This window comes from Pristiophorus japonicus, unplaced genomic scaffold (assembly GCF_044704955.1).
Source record: "Pristiophorus japonicus isolate sPriJap1 unplaced genomic scaffold, sPriJap1.hap1 HAP1_SCAFFOLD_2157, whole genome shotgun sequence".
NCBI classification, from domain to species: Eukaryota; Metazoa; Chordata; class Chondrichthyes; family Pristiophoridae; genus Pristiophorus; species Pristiophorus japonicus.
Window position 1 is genome coordinate 1 of NW_027251862.1, and position 22,977 is coordinate 22,977.

Below are 22,977 nucleotides of genomic sequence, written 5' to 3' on the forward strand. Positions count from 1 at the left end.
CGAGATCGGACAGGGCGGGGTCGAGGGGTGTGAGATCGGGCGGGGGCGAGATCGGGCGGGGCGAGTTCGGGCGGGGTGGGATCGGGTGGGGCGAGGTCGGGCGGGGCGAGGTCGGGCGGGGACGAGATCGGGTGGGGCGAGATCGGGCGGGCGAGTTCGATCTGTTCGAGATAGGGCAGGGCGAAGTCGGGCGGGGTGCGATTGGGTGGGGCGAGATCGGGCAGGGCAAGGTCGAGCGGAGTGAGGTTGGGCAGGGTGAGGACGGGCGGATTGAAATCGGGCTGGGTGAGATTGGGCGGGGCGAGGTCGGATGGCGCGAAGTCAGGCGGAGTGAGATCGGGCGGGGTGAGATCTGGCGGAGTGAGGTCGGGCGGGGCGAGATCGGGCGTGGCGAGATCGGGCGGGGTGAGGTCGGGCGTGGCAAGTTCGGGTGGAGCGAGGTCGGGCGGGGTGAGGTCGGGCGTGGTGAGATCGGGCAGGCTGAGATCGGGCAGGGTGAGGTTGGGATGTGTCGAGATCGGGCGGGGCAAGATCATGCGGTGTGAGGCCGGGCGGGGCGAGCTCGGGCGGGTCAAGATTGAGCGGGGCGAGGTCGGGTGGGGCGAGATTGGGAGGGGGCAAGATCGAGCGGGCGAGGTCGGGCTGCGAGATCGGGCAGTGCGAAGTCGGGCGGGGTGAGATCGGGCAGGGCGAGGTCGAGCGGAGTGAGGTGGGGTAGGGTGAGGACGGGCGGAGTGAGATCGGGCTGGGTGAGATCTGGCGGAGTGAGGTCGGGCGGGGGCGAGATCGGGCGGGGCAAGGTCGGGCGGGGTGGGATCGGGTGGGTCGAGGTCGGGCGAGCCGAGGTCGTGTGGGGCGAGATCGGGCGGGGCGAGGTCAGGCGGAGCGAGATCGGATGGGGCGAGGTCGGGCGGAACGAGATCGGACAGGGCGGGGTCGAGGGTTGTGAGATCGGGCGGGGGCGAGATCGGGCCGGGCGAGTTCGGGCGGGGTGGGATCGGGTGGGGCGAGGTCGGGCGGGGCGAGGTCGGGCGGGGACGAGATCGGGTGGGGCGAGGTCGGGCGGGCGAGGTCGAGCTGTTCGAGATAGGGCAGGGCGAAGTCGGGCGGGGTGCGATTGGGCGGGGCGAGATCGGGCAGGGCAAGGTCGAGCGGAGTGAGGTTGGGCAGGGTGAGGACGGGCGGATTGAGATCGGGCTGGGTGAGATTGGGCGGGGCGAGGTCGGATGGCGCGAAGTCGGGCGGAGTGAGATCGGGCGGGGTGAGATCTGGCGGAGTGAGGTCGGGCGGGGCGAGATCGGGCGGGGCGAGATCGGGTGGGGTGAGGTCAGGCGTGGCGAGTTCGGGTGGAGCGAGGTCGGGCGGGGTGAGGTCGGGCGTGGTGAGATCGGGCAGGCTGAGATCGGGCGGGGTGAGGTTGAGATGTGGCGAGATCGGGCGGGGCAAGATCATGCGGTGTGAGGCCGGGCGGGGCGAGATCGGACGGGTCGAGATTGGGCAGGGCGAGGTCGGGCGGGTCAAGATTGAGCGGGGCGAGGTCGGGTGGGGCGAGATTGGGAGGGGGCAAGATCGAGCGGGCGAGGTCGGGCTGCGAGATCGGGCAGTGCGAAGTCGGGCGGGGTGAGATCGGGCAGGGCGAGGTCGAGCGGAGTGAGGTGGGGTAGGGTGAGGACGGGCGGAGTGAGATCGGGCTGGGTGAGATCTGGCGGAGTGAGGTCGGGTGGAGTGAGGTCGCGCGGAGTGAGTTCGGGCGGGGCGAGATCGGGCGGGGCGAGTTCGGGCGGGGTGAGGTCGGGCGTGGCGAGATCGGGTAAAGCGAGGTCGGGCGGGGTGAGATCGGGCTTGGCGAGATCGGGCAGGCCGAGATCGGGCGGGGTGAGGTTGGGATGTGGCGACATCGGGCGGGCCGAGATTGGGCGGAGTGAATTCGGGCGGGGCGAAGTCGGGCGGGTCGAGATTGGGCAGGGCGAGGTCGGGCGGACCGAGATCGGGCGGAGTGAGGCCGGGTGGTGTGAGATCGGGCGGGGCGAGTTCGGGTGGGGCGAGATTGGGAGGGGCCGAGATCGAGCGGGCAAGGTCGGGCTGCGAGATCGGGCAGGGCGAAGTCAGGCGGGGTGGGTTTGGGTGGGGCGAGATCAGGCGGGGTGAGGTCAGGCGGGGCGAGATCGGACGGGTCGAGATCGGGCAGGGTGAGGTCGGGCAGGGCGAGGTCGGGCGGGGTGAGATCGGGCAGGGCGAGGTCGAGCGGAGTGATGTTGGGCAGGGTGAGGACGGGCGGATTGAGATCGGGCTGGGTGAGATTGGGCGGGGCAAGGTCAGATGGCGCAAAGTCAGGCGGAGTGAGATCGGGCGGGGTGAGATCTGGCAGAGTGAGGTCGGGTGGAGTGAGGTCGCGCGGAGTGAGGTCGGGCGGTGACGAGATCGGGTGGGGCGAGGTCGGGCGGGCGAGGTCGGGCTGCGAGATCGGGCAGGGCGAAGTCGGGCGGGGTGTGATTGGGCGGGACGAGATCAGGCGGGGTGAGGTCGGGCGGGGGCGAAGTCGGGTGGGGCGAGATCGGGCGGGGCAAGGTCGGGCAGAACGAGATCAGGCGGAGTGAGGCCGGGTGGTGTGAGATCGGGCGCCGCAAAGTCGGGCGGGTCAAGATTGGGCGGGGCGAGGTCGGGTGGGGCGAGATTGGGAGGGGGCGAGATCGAGCGGGCGAGGTCGAGCTGTTCGAGATCGGACAGGGCGAAGTCGGGCGGGGTGGGATTGGGCGGTGCGAGATCAGGGGGGGTGAGGTTGGGCGTGGCAAGATCAGGCGGGGTGAGATCAGACAGGGCGAGATCAGACGGGTCGAGATCGGGCAGGGTGAGGTCGGGCAGGGCGAGGTCGGGCGGGGTGAGATCGGGCAGGGCGAGGTCGAGCGTAGTGAGGTTGGGAAGGGTGAGGACGGGCGGATTGAGATCGGGCTGGGTGAGATTGGGCGGGGCGAGGTCGGATGGCGCGAAGTCAGGCGGAGTGAGATCGGGCATGTCGAGATTGGGTGGAGCGAGGTCGGGCTGGGTGAGGTCGGGCGTGGTGAGATCGGGCAGGACGAGATCGGGCGGGGTGAGGTTGGGATGTGGCGAGATCGGGCGGGGCGAGATCATGCGGAGTGAGGCCGGGCGGGGCGAGGTCGGGCGTGTCGAGATTGGGCAGGGCGAGGTCGGGCGGGTCAAGATTGGGCTGGGCGAGGTCGGGTGGGGCGAGATTGGGAGGGGGCGAGATCGAGCGGGTGAGGTCGGGCTGCGAGATCGGGCAGGGCGAAGTCGGGCGGGGTGGGATCGGGTGAGGCGAGGTCGGGCGGGGCGAGGTCGGGCGGGGACGAGATCGGGTGGGGCGAGGTCGGGCGGGCGAGGTCGGGCTGCGAGATCGGGCAGGGCGAAGTCGGGCGGGGTGGGATTGGGCGGGACGAGATCAGGCGGGGTGAGGTCGGGCGGGGGCGAAGTCGGGTGGGGCGAGATCGGGCGGGGCAAGGTCGGGCAGAACGAGATCGGACGGGGCGGGGTCGGGCTGTGTGAGATCGGGCGGAGGCGAGATCGGGCGGGGCGAGGTTGGGCGGGGCGAGGTCGGGCGGTGTGAGATCGGGTGGGTCGAGGTCGGGCGGGCCGAGGTCGTGTGGGGCGAGATCGGGCGGGTCGAGGTCAGGCGGAGCAATATCGGACGGGGCGAGTTCGCGCGGTACGAGATCGGACGGGGCGGATCGAGTGGTGTGAGATCGGGCGGGGTCGAGATCGGGCGGGGCAAGGTCGGGCGGGGTGAGATCGGGTGGGGCGAGATCGGACGGGGCAAGGTCGCGCGGAATGAGATCGGACAGGGCGGGGTCGCGTGGTGTGAGATCGGGCGGGGGCGAGATCGGGCGGGGCGAGGTCGGGCGGGGTGGGATCGGGTGGGGCGAGGTCGGGCGGGGCGAGGTCGGGCGGGGACGAGATCGAGTGGGGAGAGGTCGGGCAGGCGAGGTTGGGCTGCGAGATCGGGCAGGGCGAAGTCGGGCGGGGTGGGATTGGGCGGGGCGAGATCAGGCGGGGTGAGGTCGGGCGGGGGCGAAGTCGGGTGGGGCGAGATTGGGAAGGAACAAAGTCGGGCGGGGTGAGGTCTGGCGGGGCGAGATCGGGCGGGGCGAGATCGGGCGGGGCGAGGTCGGGCAGAACGAGTTCGGACGGGGCGGGGTCGGGCGGTGTGAGAACGGGCGGGGCGAGATCGGGCGGGGCGAGTTTGGGCGGGGCGAGGTCGGGCGGTGTGAGATCGGGCGGGGGCGAGATCGGGCGGGGCAAGTTCGGGCGGGGTGGGAACGGGTGGGTCGAGGTCGGGCGGGCCGAGGTCGTGTGGGGCGAGATCGGGCGGGTCGAGGTCAGGCGGAGCAATATCGGACGGGGCGAGTTCGCGCGGTACGAGATCGGACGGGGCGGGGTCGAGTGGTGTGAGATCGGGCGGGGTCGAGATCGGGCGGGGCGAGGTCGGGCGGGGTGAGATCGGGTGGGGCGAGATCGGACGGGGCGAGGTCGCGCGGAATGAGATCGGACAGGGCGGGGTCGCGTGGTGTGAGATCGGGCGGGGGCGAGATCGGGCGGGGCGAGGTCGGGCGGGGTGGGATCGGGTGGGGCGAGGTCGGGCGGGGCGAGGTCGGGCGGGGACGAGATCGAGTGGGGAGAGGTCGGGCAGGCGAGGTTGGGCTGCGAGATCGGGCAGGGCGAAGTCGGGCGGGGTGGGATTGGGCGGGGCGAGATCAGGCGGGGTGAGGTCGGGCGGGGGCGAAGTCGGGTGGGGCGAGATTGGGAAGGAACAAAGTCGGGCGGGGTGAGGTCTGGCGGGGCGAGGTCGGGCGGGGCGAGATCGGGCGGGGCGAGGTCGGGCAGAACGAGTTCGGACGGGGCGGGGTCGGGCGGTGTGAGATCGGGCGGGGCGAGATCGGGCGGGGCGAGTTTGGGCGGGGCGAGGTCGGGCGGTGTGAGATCGGGCGGGGGCGAGATCGGGCGGGGCAAGGTCGGGCGGGGTGGGATCGGGTGGGTCGAGGTCGGGCGGGCCGAGGTCGTGTGGGGCGAGTTCGGGCGGGGCGAGGTCAGGCGGAGCGAGATCGGATGGGGCGAGGTCGGGCGGAACGAGATCGGACAGGGCGGGGTCGAGGGGTGTGAGATCGGGCGGGGGCGAGATCGGGCGGGGCGAGTTCGGGCGGGGTGGGATCGGGTGGGGCGAGGTCGGGCGGGGCGAGGTCGGGCGGGGACGAGATCGGGTGGGGCGAGATCGGGCGGGCGAGTTCGATCTGTTCGAGATAGGGCAGGGCGAAGTCGGGCGGGGTGCGATTGGGTGGGGCGAGATCGGGCAGGGCAAGGTCAAGCGGAGTGAGGTTGGGCAGGGTGAGGACTGGCGGATTGAAATCGGGCTGGGTGAGATTGGGCGGGGCGAGGTCGGATGGCGCGAAGTCAGGCGGAGTGAGATCGGGCGGGGTGAGATCTGGCGGAGTGAGGTCGGGCGGGGCGAGATCGGGCGTGGCGAGATCGGGCGGGGTGAGGTCGGGCGTGGCAAGTTCGGGTGGAGCGAGGTCGGGCGGGGTGAGGTCGGGCGTGGTGAGATCGGGCAGGCTGAGATCGGGCAGGGTGAGGTTGGGATGTGTCGAGATCGGGCGGGGCAAGATCATGCGGTGTGAGGCCGGGCGGGGCGAGCTCGGGCGGGTCAAGATTGAGCGGGGCGAGGTCGGGTGGGGCGAGATTGGGAGGGGGCAAGATCGAGCGGGCGAGGTCGGGCTGCGAGATCGGGCAGTGCGAAGTCGGGCGTGGTGAGATCGGGCAGGGCGAGGTCGAGCGGAGTGAGGTGGGGTAGGGTGAGGACGGGCGGAGTGAGATCGGGCTGGGTGAGATCTGGCGGAGTGAGGTCGGGCGGGGGCGAGATCGGGCGGGGCAAGGTCGGGCGGGGTGGGATCGGGTGGGTCGAGGTCGGGCGGGCCGAGGTCGTGTGGGGCGAGATCGGGCGGGGCGAGGTCAGGCGGAGCGAGATCGGATGGGGCGAGGTCGGGCGGAACGAGATCGGACAGGGCGGGGTCGAGGGTTGTGAGATCGGGCGGGGGCGAGATCGGGCCGGGCGAGTTCGGGCGGGGTGGGATCGGGTGGGGCGAGGTCGGGCGGGGCGAGGTCGGGCGGGGACGAGATCGGGTGGGGCGAGGTCGGGCGGGCGAGGTCGAGCTGTTCGAGATAGGGCAGGGCGAAGTCGGGCGGGGTGCGATTGGGCGGGGCGAGATCGGGCAGGGCAAGGTCGAGCGGAGTGAGGTTGGGCAGGGTGAGGACGGGCGGATTGAGATCGGGCTGGGTGAGATTGGGCGGGGCGAGGTCGGATGGCGCGAAGTCGGGCGGAGTGAGATCGGGCGGGGTGAGATCTGGCGGAGTAAGGTCGGGCGGGGCGAGATCGGGCGGGGCGAGATCGAGTGGGGTGAGGTCGGGCGTGGCGAGTTCGGGTGGAGCGAGGTCGGGCGGGGTGAGGTCGGGCGTGGTGAGATCGGGCAGGCTGAGATCGGGCGGGGTGAGGTTGAGATGTGGCGAGATCGGGCGGGGCAAGATCATGCGGTGTGTGGCCGGGCGGGGCGAGATCGGACGGGTCGAGATTGGGCAGGGCGAGGTCGGGCGGGTCAAGATTGAGCGGGGCGAGGTCGGGTGGGGCGAGATTGGGAGGGGGCAAGATCGAGCGGGCGAGGTCGGGCTGCGAGATCGGGCAGTGCGAAGTCGGGCGGGGTGAGATCGGGCAGGGCGAGGTCGAGCGGAGTGAGGTGGGGTAGGGTGAGGACGGGCGGAGTGAGATCGGGCTGGGTGAGATCTGGCGGAGTGAGGTCGGGTGGAGTGAGGTCGCGCAGAGTGAGTTCGGGCGGGGCGAGATCGGGCGGGGCGAGTTCGGGCGGGGTGAGGTCGGGCGTGGCGAGATCGGGTAAAGCGAGGTCGGGCGGGGTGAGATCGGGCTTGGCGAGATCGGGCAGGCCGAGATCGGGCGGGGTGAGGTTGGGATGTGGCGACATCGGGCGGGCCGAGATTGGGCGGAGTGAATTCGGGCGGGGCGAAGTCGGGCGGGTCGAGATTGGGCAGGGCGAGGTCGGGCGGACCGAGATCGGGCGGAGTGAGGCCGGGTGGTGTGAGATCGGGCGGGGCGAGGTCGGGTGGGGCGAGATTGGGAGGGGCCGAGATCGAGCGGGCAAGGTCGGGCTGCGAGATCGGGCAGGGCGAAGTCAGGCGGGGTGGGATTGGGTGGGGCGAGATCAGGCGGGGTGAGGTCAGGCGGGGCGAGATCGGACGGGTCGAGATCGGGCAGGGTGAGGTCGGGCAGGGCGAGGTCGGGCGGGGTGAGATCGGGCAGGGCGAGGTCGAGCGGAGTGATGTTGGGCAGGGTGAGGACGGGCGGATTGAGATCGGGCTGGGTGAGATTGGGCGGGGCAAGGTCAGATGGCGCAAAGTCAGGCGGAGTGAGATCGGGCGGGGTGAGATCTGGCAGAGTGAGGTCGGGTGGAGTGAGGTCGCGCGGAGTGAGGTCGGGCGGTGACGAGATCGGGTGGGGCGAGGTCGGGCGGGCGAGGTCGGGCTGCGAGATCGGGCAGGGCGAAGTCGGGCGGGGTGGGATTGGGCGGGACGAGATCAGGCGGGGTGAGGTCGGGCGGGGGCGAAGTCGGGTGGGGCGAGATCGGGCGGGGCAAGGTCGGGCAGAACGAGATCGGACGGGGCGGGGTCGGGCGGTGTGAGATCGGGCGGAGGCGAGATCGGGCGGGGCGAGGTTGGGCGGGGCGAGGTCGGGCGGTGTGAGATCGGGCGGGGGCGAGATCGGGCGGGGCAAGGTCGGGCGGGGTGGGATCGGGTGGGTCGAGGTCGGGCGGGCCGAGGTCGTGTGGGGCGAGATCGGGCGGGTCGAGGTCAGTCGGAGCGAGATCGGACGGGGCGAGGTCGCGCGGTACGAGATCGGACAGGGCGGGGTCGAGTGGTGTGAGATCGGGCGGGGACGAGATCGGGCGGGGCGAGGTCGGGCGTGGTGGGATCGGGTGAGGCGAGATCGGACGGGGCGACATCGCACGGAACGAGATCGGACAGGGCGGGGTCGAGTGGTGTGAGATCGGGTGGGGGCGAGATCGGGCAGGGCGAGGTTGGGCGGGGCGGGATCGGGCGGGGCAAGGCCGGGCGGAGCGAGATCGGATGGGGTGAGATCGGCTGGGGTGGGATCGGGTGGGGCGAGATCAGGCGGGGCGAGATCGGACGGGTCGAGATCGGGCAGGGTGAGGTCGGGCGGGGTGAGATCGGGCGTGGCGAGATCGGGTAAAGCGAGGTCGGGCGGGGTGAGATCGGGCGTGGCGAGATCGGGCAGGCCGAGATCGGGCGGGGTGAGGTTGGGATGTGGCGACATCGGGCGGGCCGAGATCGGGCGGAGTGAGTTCGGGCGGGGCGAAGTCGGGAGGGTCGAGATTGGGCAGGGCGAGGTCGGGCGGACCGAGATCGGGCGGAGTGAGGCCGGGTGGTGTGAGATCGGGCGGGGCGAGGTCGGGTGGGGCGAGATTGGGAGGGGGCGAGATCGAGCGAGCGAGGTCGGGCTGCGAGATCGGGCAGGGCGAAGTCAGGCGGGGTGGGATTGGGCGGGGCGAGATCAGGCGGGGTGAGGTCGGGCGGGGGCGAAGTCGGGTGGGGCGAGATTGGGAAGGAACGAAGTCGGGCGAGGTGAGGTCTGGCGGGGCGAGATCGGGCAGGCCGAGATCGGGCGGGGTGAGGTTGGGATGTGGCGACATCGGGCGGGCCGAGATAGGGCGGAGTGAGGTCGGGCAGGGTGAGTTCGGGCGGGGCAAGATCATGCGGAGTGAGGCCGGGCGGGGCGTGGTCGGGCGGGTCGAGATTGCGCAGGGCGAGGTCGGGCGGAGCAAGATCGGGCGGGGACGAGATCGGGTGGGGCGAGGTCGGGCGGGCGAGGTCGAGCTGTTCGAGATAGGGCAGGGCGAAGTCGGGCGGGGTGCGATTGGGCGGGGCGAGATCGGGCAGGGCAAGGTCGAGCGGAGTGAGGTTGGGCAGGGTGAGGACGGGCGGATTGAGATCGGGCTGGGTGAGATTGGGCGGGGCGAGGTCGGATGGCGCGAAGTCGGGCGGAGTGAGATCGGGCGGGGTGAGATCTGGCGGAGTAAGGTCGGGCGGGGCGAGATCGGGCGGGGCGAGATCGAGTGGGGTGAGGTCGGGCGTGGCGAGTTCGGGTGGAGCGAGGTCGGGCGGGGTGAGGTCGGGCGTGGTGAGATCGGGCAGGCTGAGATCGGGCGGGGTGAGGTTGAGATGTGGCGAGATCGGGCGGGGCAAGATCATGCGGTGTGTGGCCGGGCGGGGCGAGATCGGACGGGTCGAGATTGGGCAGGGCGAGGTCGGGCGGGTCAAGATTGAGCGGGGCGAGGTCGGGTGGGGCGAGATTGGGAGGGGGCAAGATCGAGCGGGCGAGGTCGGGCTGCGAGATCGGGCAGTGCGAAGTCGGGCGGGGTGAGATCGGGCAGGGCGAGGTCGAGCGGAGTGAGGTGGGGTAGGGTGAGGACGGGCGGAGTGAGATCGGGCTGGGTGAGATCTGGCGGAGTGAGGTCGGGTGGAGTGAGGTCGCGCAGAGTGAGTTCGGGCGGGGCGAGATCGGGCGGGGCGAGTTCGGGCGGGGTGAGGTCGGGCGTGGCGAGATCGGGTAAAGCGAGGTCGGGCGGGGTGAGATCGGGCTTGGCGAGATCGGGCAGGCCGAGATCGGGCGGGGTGAGGTTGGGATGTGGCGACATCGGGCGGGCCGAGATTGGGCGGAGTGAATTCGGGCGGGGCGAAGTCGGGCGGGTCGAGATTGGGCAGGGCGAGGTCGGGCGGACCGAGATCGGGCGGAGTGAGGCCGGGTGGTGTGAGATCGGGCGGGGCGAGTTCGGGTGGGGCGAGATTGGGAGGGGCCGAGATCGAGCGGGCAAGGTCGGGCTGCGAGATCGGGCAGGGCGAAGTCAGGCGGGGTGGGATTGGGTGGGGCGAGATCAGGCGGGGTGAGGTCAGGCGGGGCGAGATCGGACGGGTCGAGATCGGGCAGGGTGAGGTCGGGCAGGGCGAGGTCGGGCGGGGTGAGATCGGGCAGGGCGAGGTCGAGCGGAGTGATGTTGGGCAGGGTGAGGACGGGCGGATTGAGATCGGGCTGGGTGAGATTGGGCGGGGCAAGGTCAGATGGCGCAAAGTCAGGCGGAGTGAGATCGGGCGGGGTGAGATCTGGCAGAGTGAGGTCGGGTGGAGTGAGGTCGCGCGGAGTGAGGTCGGGCGGTGACGAGATCGGGTGGGGCGAGGTCGGGCGGGCGAGGTCGGGCTGCGAGATCCGGCAGGGCGAAGTCGGGCGGGGTGGGATTGGGCGGGACGAGATCAGGCGGGGTGAGGTCGGGCGGGGGCGAAGTCGGGTGGGGCGAGATCGGGCGGGGCAAGGTCGGGCAGAACGAGATCGGACGGGGCGGGGTCGGGCGGTGTGAGATGGGGCGGAGGCGAGATCGGGCGGGGCGAGGTTGGGCGGGGCGAGGTCGGGCGGTGTGAGATCGGGCGGGGGCGAGATCGGGCGGGGCAAGGTCGGGCGGGGTGGGATCGGGTGGGTCGAGGTCGGGCGGGCCGAGGTCGTGTGGGGCGAGATCGGGCGGGTCGAGGTCAGTCGGAGCGAGATCGGACGGGGCGAGGTCGCGCGGTACGAGATCGGACAGGGCGGGGTCGAGTGGTGTGAGATCGGGCGGGGACGAGATCGGGCGGGGCGAGGTCGGGCGTGGTGGGATCGGGTGAGGCGAGATCGGACGGGGCGACATCGCACGGAACGAGATCGGACAGGGCGGGGTCGAGTGGTGTGAGATCGGGTGGGGGCGAGATCGGGCAGGGCGAGGTTGGGCGGGGCGGGATCGGGCGGGGCAAGGCCGGGCGGAGCGAGATCGGATGGGGTGAGATCGGCTGGGGTGGGATCGGGTGGGGCGAGATCAGGCGGGGCGAGATCGGACGGGTCGAGATCGGGCAGGGTGAGGTCGGGCGGGGTGAGATCGGGCGTGGCGAGATCGGGTAAAGCGAGGTCGGGCGGGGTGAGATCGGGCGTGGCGAGATCGGGCAGGCCGAGATCGGGCGGGGTGAGGTTGGGATGTGGCGACATCGGGCGGGCCGAGATCGGGCGGAGTGAGTTCGGGCGGGGCGAAGTCGGGAGGGTCGAGATTGGGCAGGGCGAGGTCGGGCGGACCGAGATCGGGCGGAGTGAGGCCGGGTGGTGTGCGATCGGGCGGGGCGAGGTCGGGTGGGGCGAGATTGGGAGGGGGCGAGATCGAGCGAGCGAGGTCGGGCTGCGAGATCGGGCAGGGCGAAGTCAGGCGGGGTGGGATTGGGCGGGGCGAGATCAGGCGGGGTGAGGTCGGGCGGGGGCGAAGTCGGGTGGGGCGAGATTGGGAAGGAACGAAGTCGGGCGAGGTGAGGTCTGGCGGGGCGAGATCGGGCAGGCCGAGATCGGGCGGGGTGAGGTTGGGATGTGGCGACATCGGGCGGGCCGAGATAGGGCGGAGTGAGGTCGGGCAGGGTGAGTTCGGGCGGGGCAAGATCATGCGGAGTGAGGCCGGGCGGGGCGTGGTCGGGCGGGTCGAGATTGCGCAGGGCGAGGTCGGGCGGAGCAAGATCGGGCGGAGTGAGGCCGGGTGGTGTGAGATCGGGCGCCGCAAAGTCAGGCGGGTCAAGATTGGGCGGGGCGAGGTCGGGTGATGCGAGATTGGGAGGGGGCGAGATCGAGCGGGTGAGGTCGAGCTGTTCGAGATCGGACAGGGCGAAGTCGGGCGGGGTGGGATTGGGCGGTGCGAGATCAGGCGGGGTGAGGTTGGGCGGGGCGAGATCAGGCGGGGTGAGATCAGGCAGGGCGAGATCAGACGGGTCGAGATCGGGCAGGGTGAGGTCGGGCAGGGCGAGGTCGGGCGGGGTGAGATCGGGCAGGGCGAGGTCGAGCGGAGTGAGGTTGGGAAGGGTGAGGACGGGCGGATTGAGATCGGGCTGGGTGAGATTGGGCGGGGCGAGGTCGAATGGCGCGAAGTCAGGCGGAGTGAGATCGGGCGTGTCGAGATCGGGCGGGGCGAGATCATGCGGAGTGAGGCCGGGCGGGGCGAGGTCAGGCGGGTCGAGATTGGGCAGGGCGAGGTCGGGCGGGTCAAGATTGGGCTGGGCGAGGTCGGGTGGGGCGAGATTGGGAGGGGGCGAGATCGAGCGGGCGAGGTCGGGCTGCGACATCCGGCAGGGCGAGGTCGGGCGGGGTGGGATCGGGTGGGGCGAGGTCGGGCGGGGCGAGGTCGGGCGGGGACGAGATCGGGTGGGGCGAGGTCGGGCGGGCGAGGTCGGGCTGCAAGATCGGGCGGGGTGGGATTGGGCGGGACGAGATCAGGCGGGGTGAGGTCGGGCGGGGGCGAAGTCGGGTGGGGCGAGATCGGGCGGGGCATGGTCGGGCAGAACGAGATCGGACGGGGCGGGGTCGGGCGGTGTGAGATCGGGCGGAGGCGAGATCGGGCGGGGCGAGGTTGGGCGGGGCGAGGTCGGGCGGTGTGAGATCGGGCGGGGGCAAGATCGGGCGGGGCAAGGTCGGGCGGGGTGGGATCGGGTGGGTCCAGGTCGGGCGGGCCGAGGTCGTGTGGGGCAAGATCGGGCGGGTCGAGGTCATGCGGAGCGAGATCGGACGGGGCGAGGTCGCGCGGTACGAGATCGGACAGGGCGGGGTCGAGTGGTGTGAGATCGGGCAGGGGCGAGATCGGGCGGGGCGAGATCGGGCAGGGCGAGGTTGGGCGGGGCGGGATCGGGTGGGGCGAGGTCGGGCGGGGCGAGGTCGTGAGGGGCGAGATCGGGCGGGGCAAGGTCGGGCGGAGCGAGATCGGATGGGGCGAGATCGGCTGGGGTGGGATCGGGTGGGGCGAGATCGGGCGGGGCGAGATCGGACGGGTCGAGATCGGGTACGGTGAAGTCGGGCGGGGTGAGATCGGGCGTGGCGAGATCGGGTAACCTCGCCCCGCCCTGTCCGATCTCGTACCGCGCGACCTCGCCCCGTCCGATCTCGCTCCGCATGACCTCGACCCGCCCGATCTTGCCCCACACGACCTCGGCCCGCCCGACCTGGACCCACCCGATCCCACCCCGCCCGACCTTGCCCCGCCCGATCTTGCCCCCGCCCGATCTCACACCGTCCGACCTCGCCCCGCCCAACCTCGCCCCGCCCGATCTCGCCTCCGCCCGATCTCACACCGCCCGACCCCACCCCGTCCGATCTCGTTCTGCCCGACCATGCCCCGCCCGATCTCGCCCCACCCGACTTCGCCCCCGCCCGACCTCACCCCGCCTGATCTCATCCCGCCCAATCCCACCCCGCCCGATCTTGCAGCCCGACCTCGCCCGCCCGACCTCGCCCCACCCAATCTCGTCCCCGCCCGACCTCGCCCCGCCCGACCTCGCCCCACCCGATCCCACCCCGCGAGGTCGGGCGGGGTGAGATCGGGCGTGGCGAGATCGGGCAGGCCGAGATCGGGCGGGGTGAGGTTGGGATGTGGCGACATTGGGCGGGCCGACATCGGGCGGAGTGAGTTCGGGCGGGGCGAAGTCGGGCGGGTCGAGATTGGGCAGGGCGAGGTCGGGCGGACCGAGATCGGGCGGAGTGAGGCTGGGTGGTGTGAGATCGGGCGGGGCGAGGTCAGGTGGGGCGAGATTGGGAAGGGGCGAGATCGAGCGAGCGAGGTCGGGCTGCGAGATCGGGCAGGGCGAGGTCATGCGGGGTGGGATTGGGCGGGGCGAGGTCGGGCGGTGCGAGATCGGAGGGGGCGAGATTGGGCGGGGACGACATCGGGTGGGGCGAGGTCGGGCGGGTCGATATCGGGCAGAGTGAGGTCGAGCGGAGTGAGGTCGGGCGGGGCGAGAGCAGGCAGGGCGAGATCAGGTGGGGCGAGATCGGACGGGTCGAGATCGGGCAGGGTGAGGTCGGGCAGGGCGAGGTCGGGCGGGGTGAGATCGGGCAGGGCGAGGTCGAGCGGAGTGAGGTGGGGCAGGGTGAGGACGGGCGGAGTGAGATCGGGCTGGGTGAGATCTGGCGGAGTGAGGTCGGGTGGAGTGAGGTCACGCGGAGTGAGGTCAGGCGGGGCGAGATCGGGCGTGGCGAGATCGGGCGGGGTGAGGTCGGGCGTGGCGAGATCGGGTAAAGCGAGGTCGGGCGGGGTGAGATCGGTCGTGGCGAGATCGGGCAGGCCGAGATCGGGCGGGGTGAGGTTGGGATGTGGCGACATCGGGCGGGCCGAGATCGGGCGGAGTGAGTTCGGGCGGGGCGAAGTCGGGCGGGTCGAGTTTGGGCAGGGCGAGGTCGGGCGGACCGAGATCGGGCGGAGTGAGGCCGGGTGGTGTGAGATCGGGCGGGGCGCGGTCGGGTGGGGCGAGATTGGGAGGGGGCGAGATCGAGCGAGCGAGGTCGGGCTGCGAGATCGGGCAGGGCAAAGTCAGGCGGGGTGGGATTGGGCGATATCAGGCGGGGTGAGGTCGGGCGGGGGCAAAGTCGGGTGGGGCGAGATTGGGAAGGAACGAAGTCGGGCGAGGTGAGGTCTGGCGGGGCGAGGTCGGGTGGGGCGAGATCGGGCGAGGTCGGGCGGAATGAGATCGGACGGGACGGGGACGGGCAGTGTGAGATTGGGCGGGGCGAGGTTGGGCGGGGCGAGGTCGGGCGGTGTGAGATCGGGCGGGGTGAGATCTGGCGGAGCGAGGTCGGGCGGAGTGAGGTCGGGCGGAGTGCGGTCAGGCTGGGCGAGATCGAGCGGGGCGAGATCGGGCGGGGTGAGGTCGGGCGGGACGAGGTCGGGCAGGGTGAGGTCGGGCGTGGCGAGATCGCGCAGGCCGAGATCGGGCGGGGTGAGGTCGGGCAGGGTGAGTTCGGGCGGGGCAAGATCATGCGGAGTGAGGCCAGGTGGGGCGAGGTCGGGCGGGTCGAGATTGGGCAGGGCGAGGTCGGGCAGAGCGAGATCGGGCGGAGTGAGGCCGGGTGGTGTGAGATCGGGCGGAGCAAAGTCAGGCGGGTCAAGATTGGGCGGGGCGAGGTCGGGTGGGGCGAGATTGGGAGGGGGCGAGATCGAGCGGGCGAGGTCGGGCTGCGAGATCGGGCAGGGCGAAGTCGGGCGGGGTGGGATTGGGCGGGGCGAGATCAGGCGGGGTGAGGTCGGGCTGGGGCGAAGTCGGGTGGGGCGAGATTGGGAAGGAACGAAGTCGTGCGGGGTGAGGTCTGGCGGGGCGAGATCGGGCGGTGTGACATCGGGCGGGGCGAGGTTGGGCCAGGCGAGGTCAGGCGGTGTGAGATCGGGCGGGGGCGAGATCGGGCGGGGCAAGGTTGGGCGGGGCGGGATCGGGTGTGGCGAGGTCGGGCGGGGCGAGGTCATGTGGGGCGAGATCGGGCGGGGCAAGGTCGGGCGGAGTGAGATCGGACGGGGCGAGATCGGGTGTGGTGGGATCGTGTGGGGCGAGGTCGGACGGAGCGAGATCGGAGGGGGCGAGATTGGGCGGAGACGACATCGGGTGGGGCGAGGTCGGGCGGGTCGATATCGGGCAGAGTGAGGTCGAGCGGAGTGAGGTCGAGCGGAGTGAGGTCGGTCGGTGTGAGGTCGGGCGGAGCGAGGTCGGGCGGGGTGAGATCAGGCGGGGCGAGATCGGACGGATCGAGATCGGGTAAAGCGAGGTCGGGCGGGGTGAGATCGGGCGTGGCGAGATCGGGCAGGCCGAGATCGGGCGGGGTGAGGTTGGGATGTGGCGACATCGGGCGGGCCGAGATCGGGCGGAGTGAGTTCGGGCGGGGCGAAGTCGGGAGGGTCGAGATTGGGCAGGGCGAGGTCGGGCGGACCGAGATCGGGCGGAGTGAGGCCGGGTGGTGTGAGATCGGGCGGGGCGAGGTCGGGTGGGGCGAGATTGGGAGGGGGCGAGATCGAGCGAGCGAGGTCGGGCTGCGAGATCGGGCAGGGCGAAGTCAGGCGGGGTGGGATTGGGCGGGGCGAGATCAGGCGGGGTGAGGTCGGGCGGGGGCGAAGTCGGGTGGGGCGAGATTGGGAAGGAACGAAGTCGGGCGAGGTGAGGTCTGGCGGGGCGAGATCGGGCAGGCCGAGATCGGGCGGGGTGAGGTTGGGATGTGGCGAGATCGGGCGGGCCGAGATAGGGCGGAGTGAGGTCGGGCAGGGTGAGTTCGGGCGGGGCAAGATCATGCGGAGTGAGGCCGGGCGGGGCGTGGTCGGGCGGGTCGAGATTGCGCAGGGCGAGGTCGGGCGGAGCAAGATTGGGCGGAGTGAGGTCGGGCGGCGTGAGATCGGGCAGGGCGAGGTCGAGCGAAGTGAGGTGGGGCAGGGTGAGGACGGGCGGAGTGAGATCGGGCTGAGTGAGATCTGGCGGAGTGAGGTCGGGTGGAGTGAGGACGCGCGGAGTGAGGTCGGGCGGGGCGAGGTCAGGCGGTGTGAGATCGGATGGGGCGAGATCGGCTGGGGTGGGATCGGGTGGGGCGAGGTCGGGCGGTGCGAGATCGGAGGGGGCGAGATTGGGCGGGGACGACATCGGGTGGGGCGAGGTCGGGCGGGTCGATATCGGGCAGAGTGAGGTCGAGCGGAGTGAGGTCGGTCGGTGTGAGGTCGGGCGGAGCGAGGTCGGGCGGGGCGAGAGCAGGCAGGGCGAGATCAGGTGGGGCGAGATCGGATGGGTCGAGATCGGGCAGTGTGAGGTCGGGCAGGGCGAGGTCGGGCGGGGTGAGATCGGGCAGGGCGAGGTCGAGCGGAGTGAGGTGGGGCAGGGTGAGGACGGGCGGAGTGAGATCGGGCTGGGTGAGATCTGGCGGAGTGAGGTCGGGTGGAGTGAGGTCACGCGGAGTGAGGTCGGGCGGGGCGAGATCGGGCGTGGCGAGATCGGGCGGGGTGAGGTCGGGCGTGGCGAGATCGGGTAAAGCAAGGTCGGGCGGGGTGAGATCGGTCGTGGCGACATCGGGCGGGCCGAGATCGGGCGGAGTGCGTTCGGGCGGGGCGAAGTCGGGCGGGTCGAGTTTGGGCAGGGCGAGGTCGGGCGGACCGAGATCGGGCGGAGTGAGGCTGGGTGGTGTGAGATCGGGCGGGGCGCGGTCGGGTGGGGCGAGATTGGGAGGGGGCGAGATCGAGCGAGCGAGTTCGGGCTGCGAGATCGGGCAGGGCGAAGTCAGGCGGGGTGGGATTGGGCGGGGCGATATCAGGCGGGGTGAGGTCGGGCGGGGGCAAAGTCGGGTGGGGCGAGATTGGGAAGGAACGAAGTCGGGCGAGGTGAGGTCTGGCGGGGCGAGGTCGGGTGGGGCGAGATCGGGCGAGGTCGGGCGGAATGAGATCGGACGGGACGGGGTCGGGCAGTGTGAGATCGGGCGGGGCGAGGTTGGGCGGGGCGAGGTCGGGCGGTGTGAGATCGGGCGGGGTGAGATCTGGCGGAGCGAGGTCGGGCGGAGTGAGGTTGGGCGGAGTGAGGTCGGGCGGGGCGAGATCGAGCGGGGCGAGATCGGGCGGGGTGAGGTCGGGCGGGACGAGTTCGGGCGGGGTGAGGTCGGGCGTGGCGAGATCGCGCAGGCCGAAATCGGCCGGGGTGAGGTTGGGATATGGCGAGATCGGGCGGGCCGAGACGGGGCGGAGTGAGGTCGGGCAGGGTGAGTTCGGGCGGGGCAAGATAATGCGGAGTGAGGCCAGGTGGGGCGAGGTCGGGCGGGTCGAGATTGGGCAGGGCGAGGTCGGGCGGAGCGAGATCGGGCGGAGTGAGGCCGGGTGGTGTGAGATCGGGCGGAGCAAAGTCAGGCGGGTCAAGATTGGGCGGGGCGAGGTCGGGTGGGGCGAGATTGGGAGGGGGCGAGATCGAGCGGGCGAGGTCGGGCTGCGAGATCGGGCAGGGCGTAGTCGGGCGGGGTGGGATTGGGCGGGGCGAGATCAGGCGGGGTGAGGTCGGGCTGGGGCGAAGTCGGGTGGGGCGAGATTGGGAAGGAACGAAGTCGGGCGGGGTGAGGTCTGGCGGGGCGAGGTCGGGCGGTGTGACATCGGGCGGGGCGAGGTTGGGCCAGGCGAGGTCAGGCGGTGTGAGATCGGGCAGGGGCGAGATCGGGCGGGGCGGGATCGGGTGGGGCGAGGTCGGGCGGGGCGAGGTCGTGTGGGGCGAGATCGGGCGGGGCAAGGTCGGGCGGAGTGAGATCGGACGGGGCGAGATCGGGTGGGGTGGGATCGTGTGGGGCGAGGTCGGACGGAGCGAGATCGGAGGGGGCGAGATTGGGCGCGGACGACATCGGGTGGAGCGAGGTCGGGCGGGTCGATATCGGGCAGAGTGAGGTCGAGCGGAGTGAGGTCGAGCGGAGTGAGGTCGGTCGGTGTGAGATCGGGCAGGGCGAGGTCGAACGGAGTGAGGTGGGGCAGGGTGAGGACGGGCGGAGTGAGATCGGGCTGGGTGAGATCTGGCGGAGTGAGGTCGGGTGGAGTGAGGTCGCGCGGAGTGAGGTCGGGCGGGGCGAGGTCAGGCGGTGTGAGATTGGGGCGGGGGCGAGATCGGGCGGGGCGAGGTTGGGCGGGGCGGGATCGGGTGTGGCGAGGTTGGGCGGGGCGAGGTCGTGTGGGGCGAGATCGGGCGGGGCAAGGTCGGGCGGAGCGAGGTCGGATGGGGCGAGATCGGCTGGGGTGGGATCGCGTGGGGCGAGGTCGGGCGGTGCGAGATCGGAGGGGGCGAGATTGGGCAGGGACGACATCGGGTGGGGCGAGGTCGGGCGTGTCGATATCGGGCAGAGTGAGGTCGAGCGGAGTGAGGTTGAGCGGAGTGAGGTCGGTCGGTGTGAGATCTGGCGGAGCGAGGTCGGGCGGAGTGAGGTCGGGCGGAGTGAGGTCGGGCGGGGCGAGATCGAGCGGGGCGAGATCGGGCGGGGTGAGGTCGGGCGGGACGAGTTCGGGCGGGGTGAGGTCGGGCGTGGCGAGATCGCGCAGGCCGAAATCGGGCGGGGTGAGGTTGGGATATGGCGAGATCGGGCGGGCCGAGACGGGGCGGAGTGAGGTCGGGCAGGGTGAGTTCGGGCGGGGCAAGATAATGCGGAGTGAGGCCAGGTGGGGCGAGGTCGGGCGGGTCGAGATTGGGCAGGGCGAGGTCGGGCGGAGCGAGATCGGGCGGAGTGAGGCCGGGTGGTGTGAGATCGGGCGGAGCAAAGTCAGGCGGGTCAAGATTGGGCGGGGCGAGGTCGGGTGGGGCGAGATTGGGAGGGGGCGAGATCGAGCGGGCGAGGTCGGGCTGCGAGATCGGGCAGGGCGAAGTCGGGCGGGGTGGGATTGGGCGGGGCGAGATCAGGCGGGGTGAGGTCGGGCTGGGGCGAAGTCGGGTGGGGCGAGATTGGGAAGGAACGAAGTCGGGCGGGGTGAGGTCTGGCGGGGCGAGGTCGGGCGGTGTGACATCGGGCGGGGCGAGGTTGGGCCAGGCGAGGTCAGGCGGTGTGAGATCGGGCAGGGGCGAGATCGGGCGGGGCGGGATCGGGTGGGGCGAGGTCGGGCGGGGCGAGGTCGTGTGGGGCGAGATCGGGTGGGGCAAGGTCGGGCGGAGTGAGATCGGACGGGGCGAGATCGGGTGGGGTGGGATCGTGTGGGGCGAGGTCGGACGGAGCGAGATCGGAGGGGGCGAGATTGGGCGCGGACGACATCGGGTGGAGCGAGGTCGGGCGGGTCGATATCGGGCAGAGTGAGGTCGAGCGGAGTGAGGTCGAGCGGAGTGAGGTCGGTCGGTGTGAGGTCGGGCGGAGCGAGGTCGGGCGGGGCGAGAGCAGGCAGGGCGAGATCGGGCAGGGCGAGATCGGACGGGTCGAGATCGGGCAGGTGAGGTCGGGCAGGGCAAGGTCGGGCGGGGTGAGATCGGGCAGGGCGAGGTCGAGCGGAGTGAGGTGGGGCAGGGTGAGGACGGGCGGAGTGAGATCGGGCTGGGTGAGATCTGGCGGAGTGAGGTCGGGTGGAGTGAGGTCGCGCGGAGTGAGGTCGGGTGGGGCGAGATCGGGCGAGGTCGGGCGGAACGAGATCGGACGGGACGGGGTCGGGCAGTGTGAGATCGGGCGGGGGCGAGATCGGGCGGGGCGAGGTTGGGCGGGGCGAGGTCGGGCGGTGTGAGATCGAGCGGGGGCGAGATCGGGCGGGGCGAGGTCGGGCGGAGCGAGATCGGACGGGGCGAGGTCGGGCGGAACGAGATCAGACAGGGCGGGGTCAGGCGGTGTGACATCGGGCGGGGGCGAGATCGGGCGGGGCGAGGTTGGGCGGGACGAGGTCGGGCGGCTGGGATCGGGTAGGGCGAGGTCGGGAGGTGGCGAGATCGAGCGGGCGAGGTCGGGCTGTTCGAGATCGGGCAGTGCGAAGTCGGGCGGGGTGGGATTGGGCGGGGCGAGATCAGGCGGGGTGAGGTCGGGCTGGGGCGAGGTCGGGTGGGGCGAGATTGGGAAGGAACGAAGTCGGGCGGGGTGAGGTCGGGCAGGGACGAGATCGGGTGGGGCGAGGTCGGGCGGGTCGATATCGGGCAGAGTGAGGTCGAGCGGAGTGAGGTCGAGCGGAGTGAGGTCGGTCGGTGTGAGGTCGGGTGGAGTGAGGTCGGGCGGAGTGTGGTCGAGCGGGGCGAGGTCGGGCGGGGCGAGATCAGGCGGGGCGAGATCGGGGGGGCGAGATCTGACGGGTCGAGATCAGGCAGGGTGAGGTCGGGCAGGGCGAGGTCGGGCGGGGTGAGATCGGGCAGGGCGAGGTCGAGCGGTGTGAGGTCGGGCAAGGTGAGGACGGGCGGAGTGAGATCGGGCTGGGTGAGATTGGGCGGGGCGAGGTCGGATGGCGCGAAGTCGGGCGGAGTGAGATCGGGCGGGGTGAGATCTGGCGGAGTGAGGTCGGGCAGAGTGAGGTCGGGCGGGGCGAGATCGGTCGGGGCGAGGTCAGGCGGGGTGAGGTCGGGTGTGGCGAGATCGGGTGGAGCGAGGTCGGGCGGGGTGAGGTCGTGCGTGGCGAGATCAGGCAGGCCGAGATCGGGCGGGGTGAGGTTGGGATGTGGCGAGATCGGGCGGGGCAAGATCATGCGGAGTGAGGCCAGGCGGGGCGAGGTCAGGTGTGGCGAGATCGGGTGGAGCGAGGTCGGCCGGGGTGAGGTCGGGTGTGGCGAGATCGGGTGGAACGAGGTCGGGCGGGGTGAGATCGGGCGTGGCGAGCTCGGGCATGCCGAGATCGGGCGGGGTGAGGTTGGGATGTGGCGAGATCGGGCGGGCCAAGATCGGGCGGAGTGAGGTCGGGCGGGGCAAGGTCATGCGGAGTGAGGCCAGGCGGGGCGAGGTCGGGCGGGTCGAGATTGGGCAGGGCGAGGTCGGGCAGAGCGAGATCGGGCGGAGTGAGGCCGGGTGGTGTGAGATCGGGCGGAGCAAAGTCGGGCGGGTCAAGATTGGGCGGGGCGAGGTCGGGTGGGGCGAATTGGGAGGGGGCGAGATCGAGCGGGCGCGGTCGGGCTGTTCGAGATCGGGCAGGGCGAAGTCGTGCGGGGTGGGATTGGGCAGGGCGAGGTCGGGCAGGGCGAGGTCGGGCGGAACGAGATCGGACGGGGCGGGGTCGGGCGGTGTGAGATCGGGCGGCGGCGAGATCGGGCGGGGCGAGGTCGGGCGGGGCGGGATCGGGTGGGGCGAGGTCGGGCGGAGCGAGATCGGACGGGGCGAGATCGGGTGGGGTGGGATCGGGTGGGGCGAGGTCGGGCGGAGCAAGATTGAAGGGGGCGAGATTGGGCGGGGACGACATCGGGTGGGGCGAGGTCGGGCGGGTCGATATTGGGCAGAGTGATGTCGAGCGGAGTGAGGTCGAGCGGAGTGAGGGCGGTCGGTGTGAGGTCGAGCGGAGCGAGGTTGGGCGGGGCGAGGTCGGGCGGGGCGAGATCAGGCAGGGCGAGATCAGGCGGGGCGAGATCGGACGGGTCGAGATCGGGCAGGGTGAGGTCGGGCAGGGCGAGGTCGGGCGGTGTGAGATCGGGCAGGGCGAGGTCGAGCGGAGTGAGGTCGGGCAGGGTGAGGACGGGCGGAGTGAGATCGGGCTGGGTGAGGTCTGGCGGAGTGAGGTCGGGTGGAGTGAGGTCGCGCGGAGTGAGGTCGGGCGGGGCAAGATTGGGCTGGGCGAGATCGGGCGGGGTGAGGTCGGGCGTGGCGAGATCGGGTAAAGCGAGGTCGAGCGGGGTGAGATCGGGTGTGGCGAGATCGGGCAGGCCGAGATCGGGCGGGGTGAGGTTGGGATGTGGCGACCTTGGGCGGGCCGAGATCGGGCGGAGTGAGTTCGGGCGGGGCGAAGTCGGGCGGGTCGAGTTTGGGCAGGGCGAGGTCGGTCGGACCGAGATCGGGCGGAGTGAGGCCGGGTGGTGTGAGATCGGGCGGGGCGCGGTCGGGTGGGGCAAGATTGGGAGGGGGCGAGATCGAGCGAGCGAGTTCGGGCTGCGAGATCGGGCAGGGCGAAGTCAGGCGGGGTGGGATTGGGCGGGGCGATATCAGGCGGGGTGAGGTCGGGCGGGGGCAAAGTCGGGTGGGGCGAGATTGGGAAGGAACGAAGTCGGGCGAGGTGAGGTCTGGCGGGGCGAGGTCGGGTGGGGCGAGATCGGGCGAGGTCGGGCGGAATGAGATCGGACGGGACGGGGTCGGGCAGTGTGAGATCGGGCGGGGCGAGGTTGGGCGGGGCGAGGTCGGGCGGTGTGAGATCGGGCGGGGTGAGATCTGGCGGAGCGAGGTCGGGCGGAGTGAGGTCGGGCGGAGTGAGGTCGGGCGGGGCGAGATCGAGCGGGGCGAGATCGGGCGGGGTGAGGTCGGGCGGGACGAGTTCGGGCGGGGTGAGGTCGGGCGTGGCGAGATCGCGCAGGCTGAAATCGGGCGGGGTGAGGTTGGGATATGGCGAGATCGGGCGGGCCGAGACGGGGCGGAGTGAGGTCGGGCAGGGTGAGTTCGGGCGGGGCAAGATAATGCGGAGTGAG

The 22,977-nt window shown here is 72.1% G+C and overlaps 2 protein-coding genes across 2 annotated transcripts; both read right to left on the reverse strand.

Moving 5' to 3' along the window:
* Positions 1-11: 11 nt before the first annotated feature.
* On the reverse strand, positions 12-536 carry LOC139245223 (uncharacterized; the record flags this gene model as incomplete). The annotated part of the gene is made up of 1 exon (XM_070871135.1): positions 12-536. A coding segment is annotated over exon 1 (525 nt), but the record flags the coding sequence as incomplete, so codon positions are not given.
* Positions 537-5,078: 4,542 nt separating this feature from the next.
* Positions 5,079-5,654, reverse strand: LOC139245221 (uncharacterized). Its single transcript, XM_070871134.1, has one exon. The coding sequence runs from the start codon at positions 5,652-5,654 to the stop codon at positions 5,079-5,081; it is 576 nt and encodes a 191-aa protein (XP_070727235.1).
* Between the last annotated feature and the right edge of the window lie 17,323 nt (positions 5,655-22,977).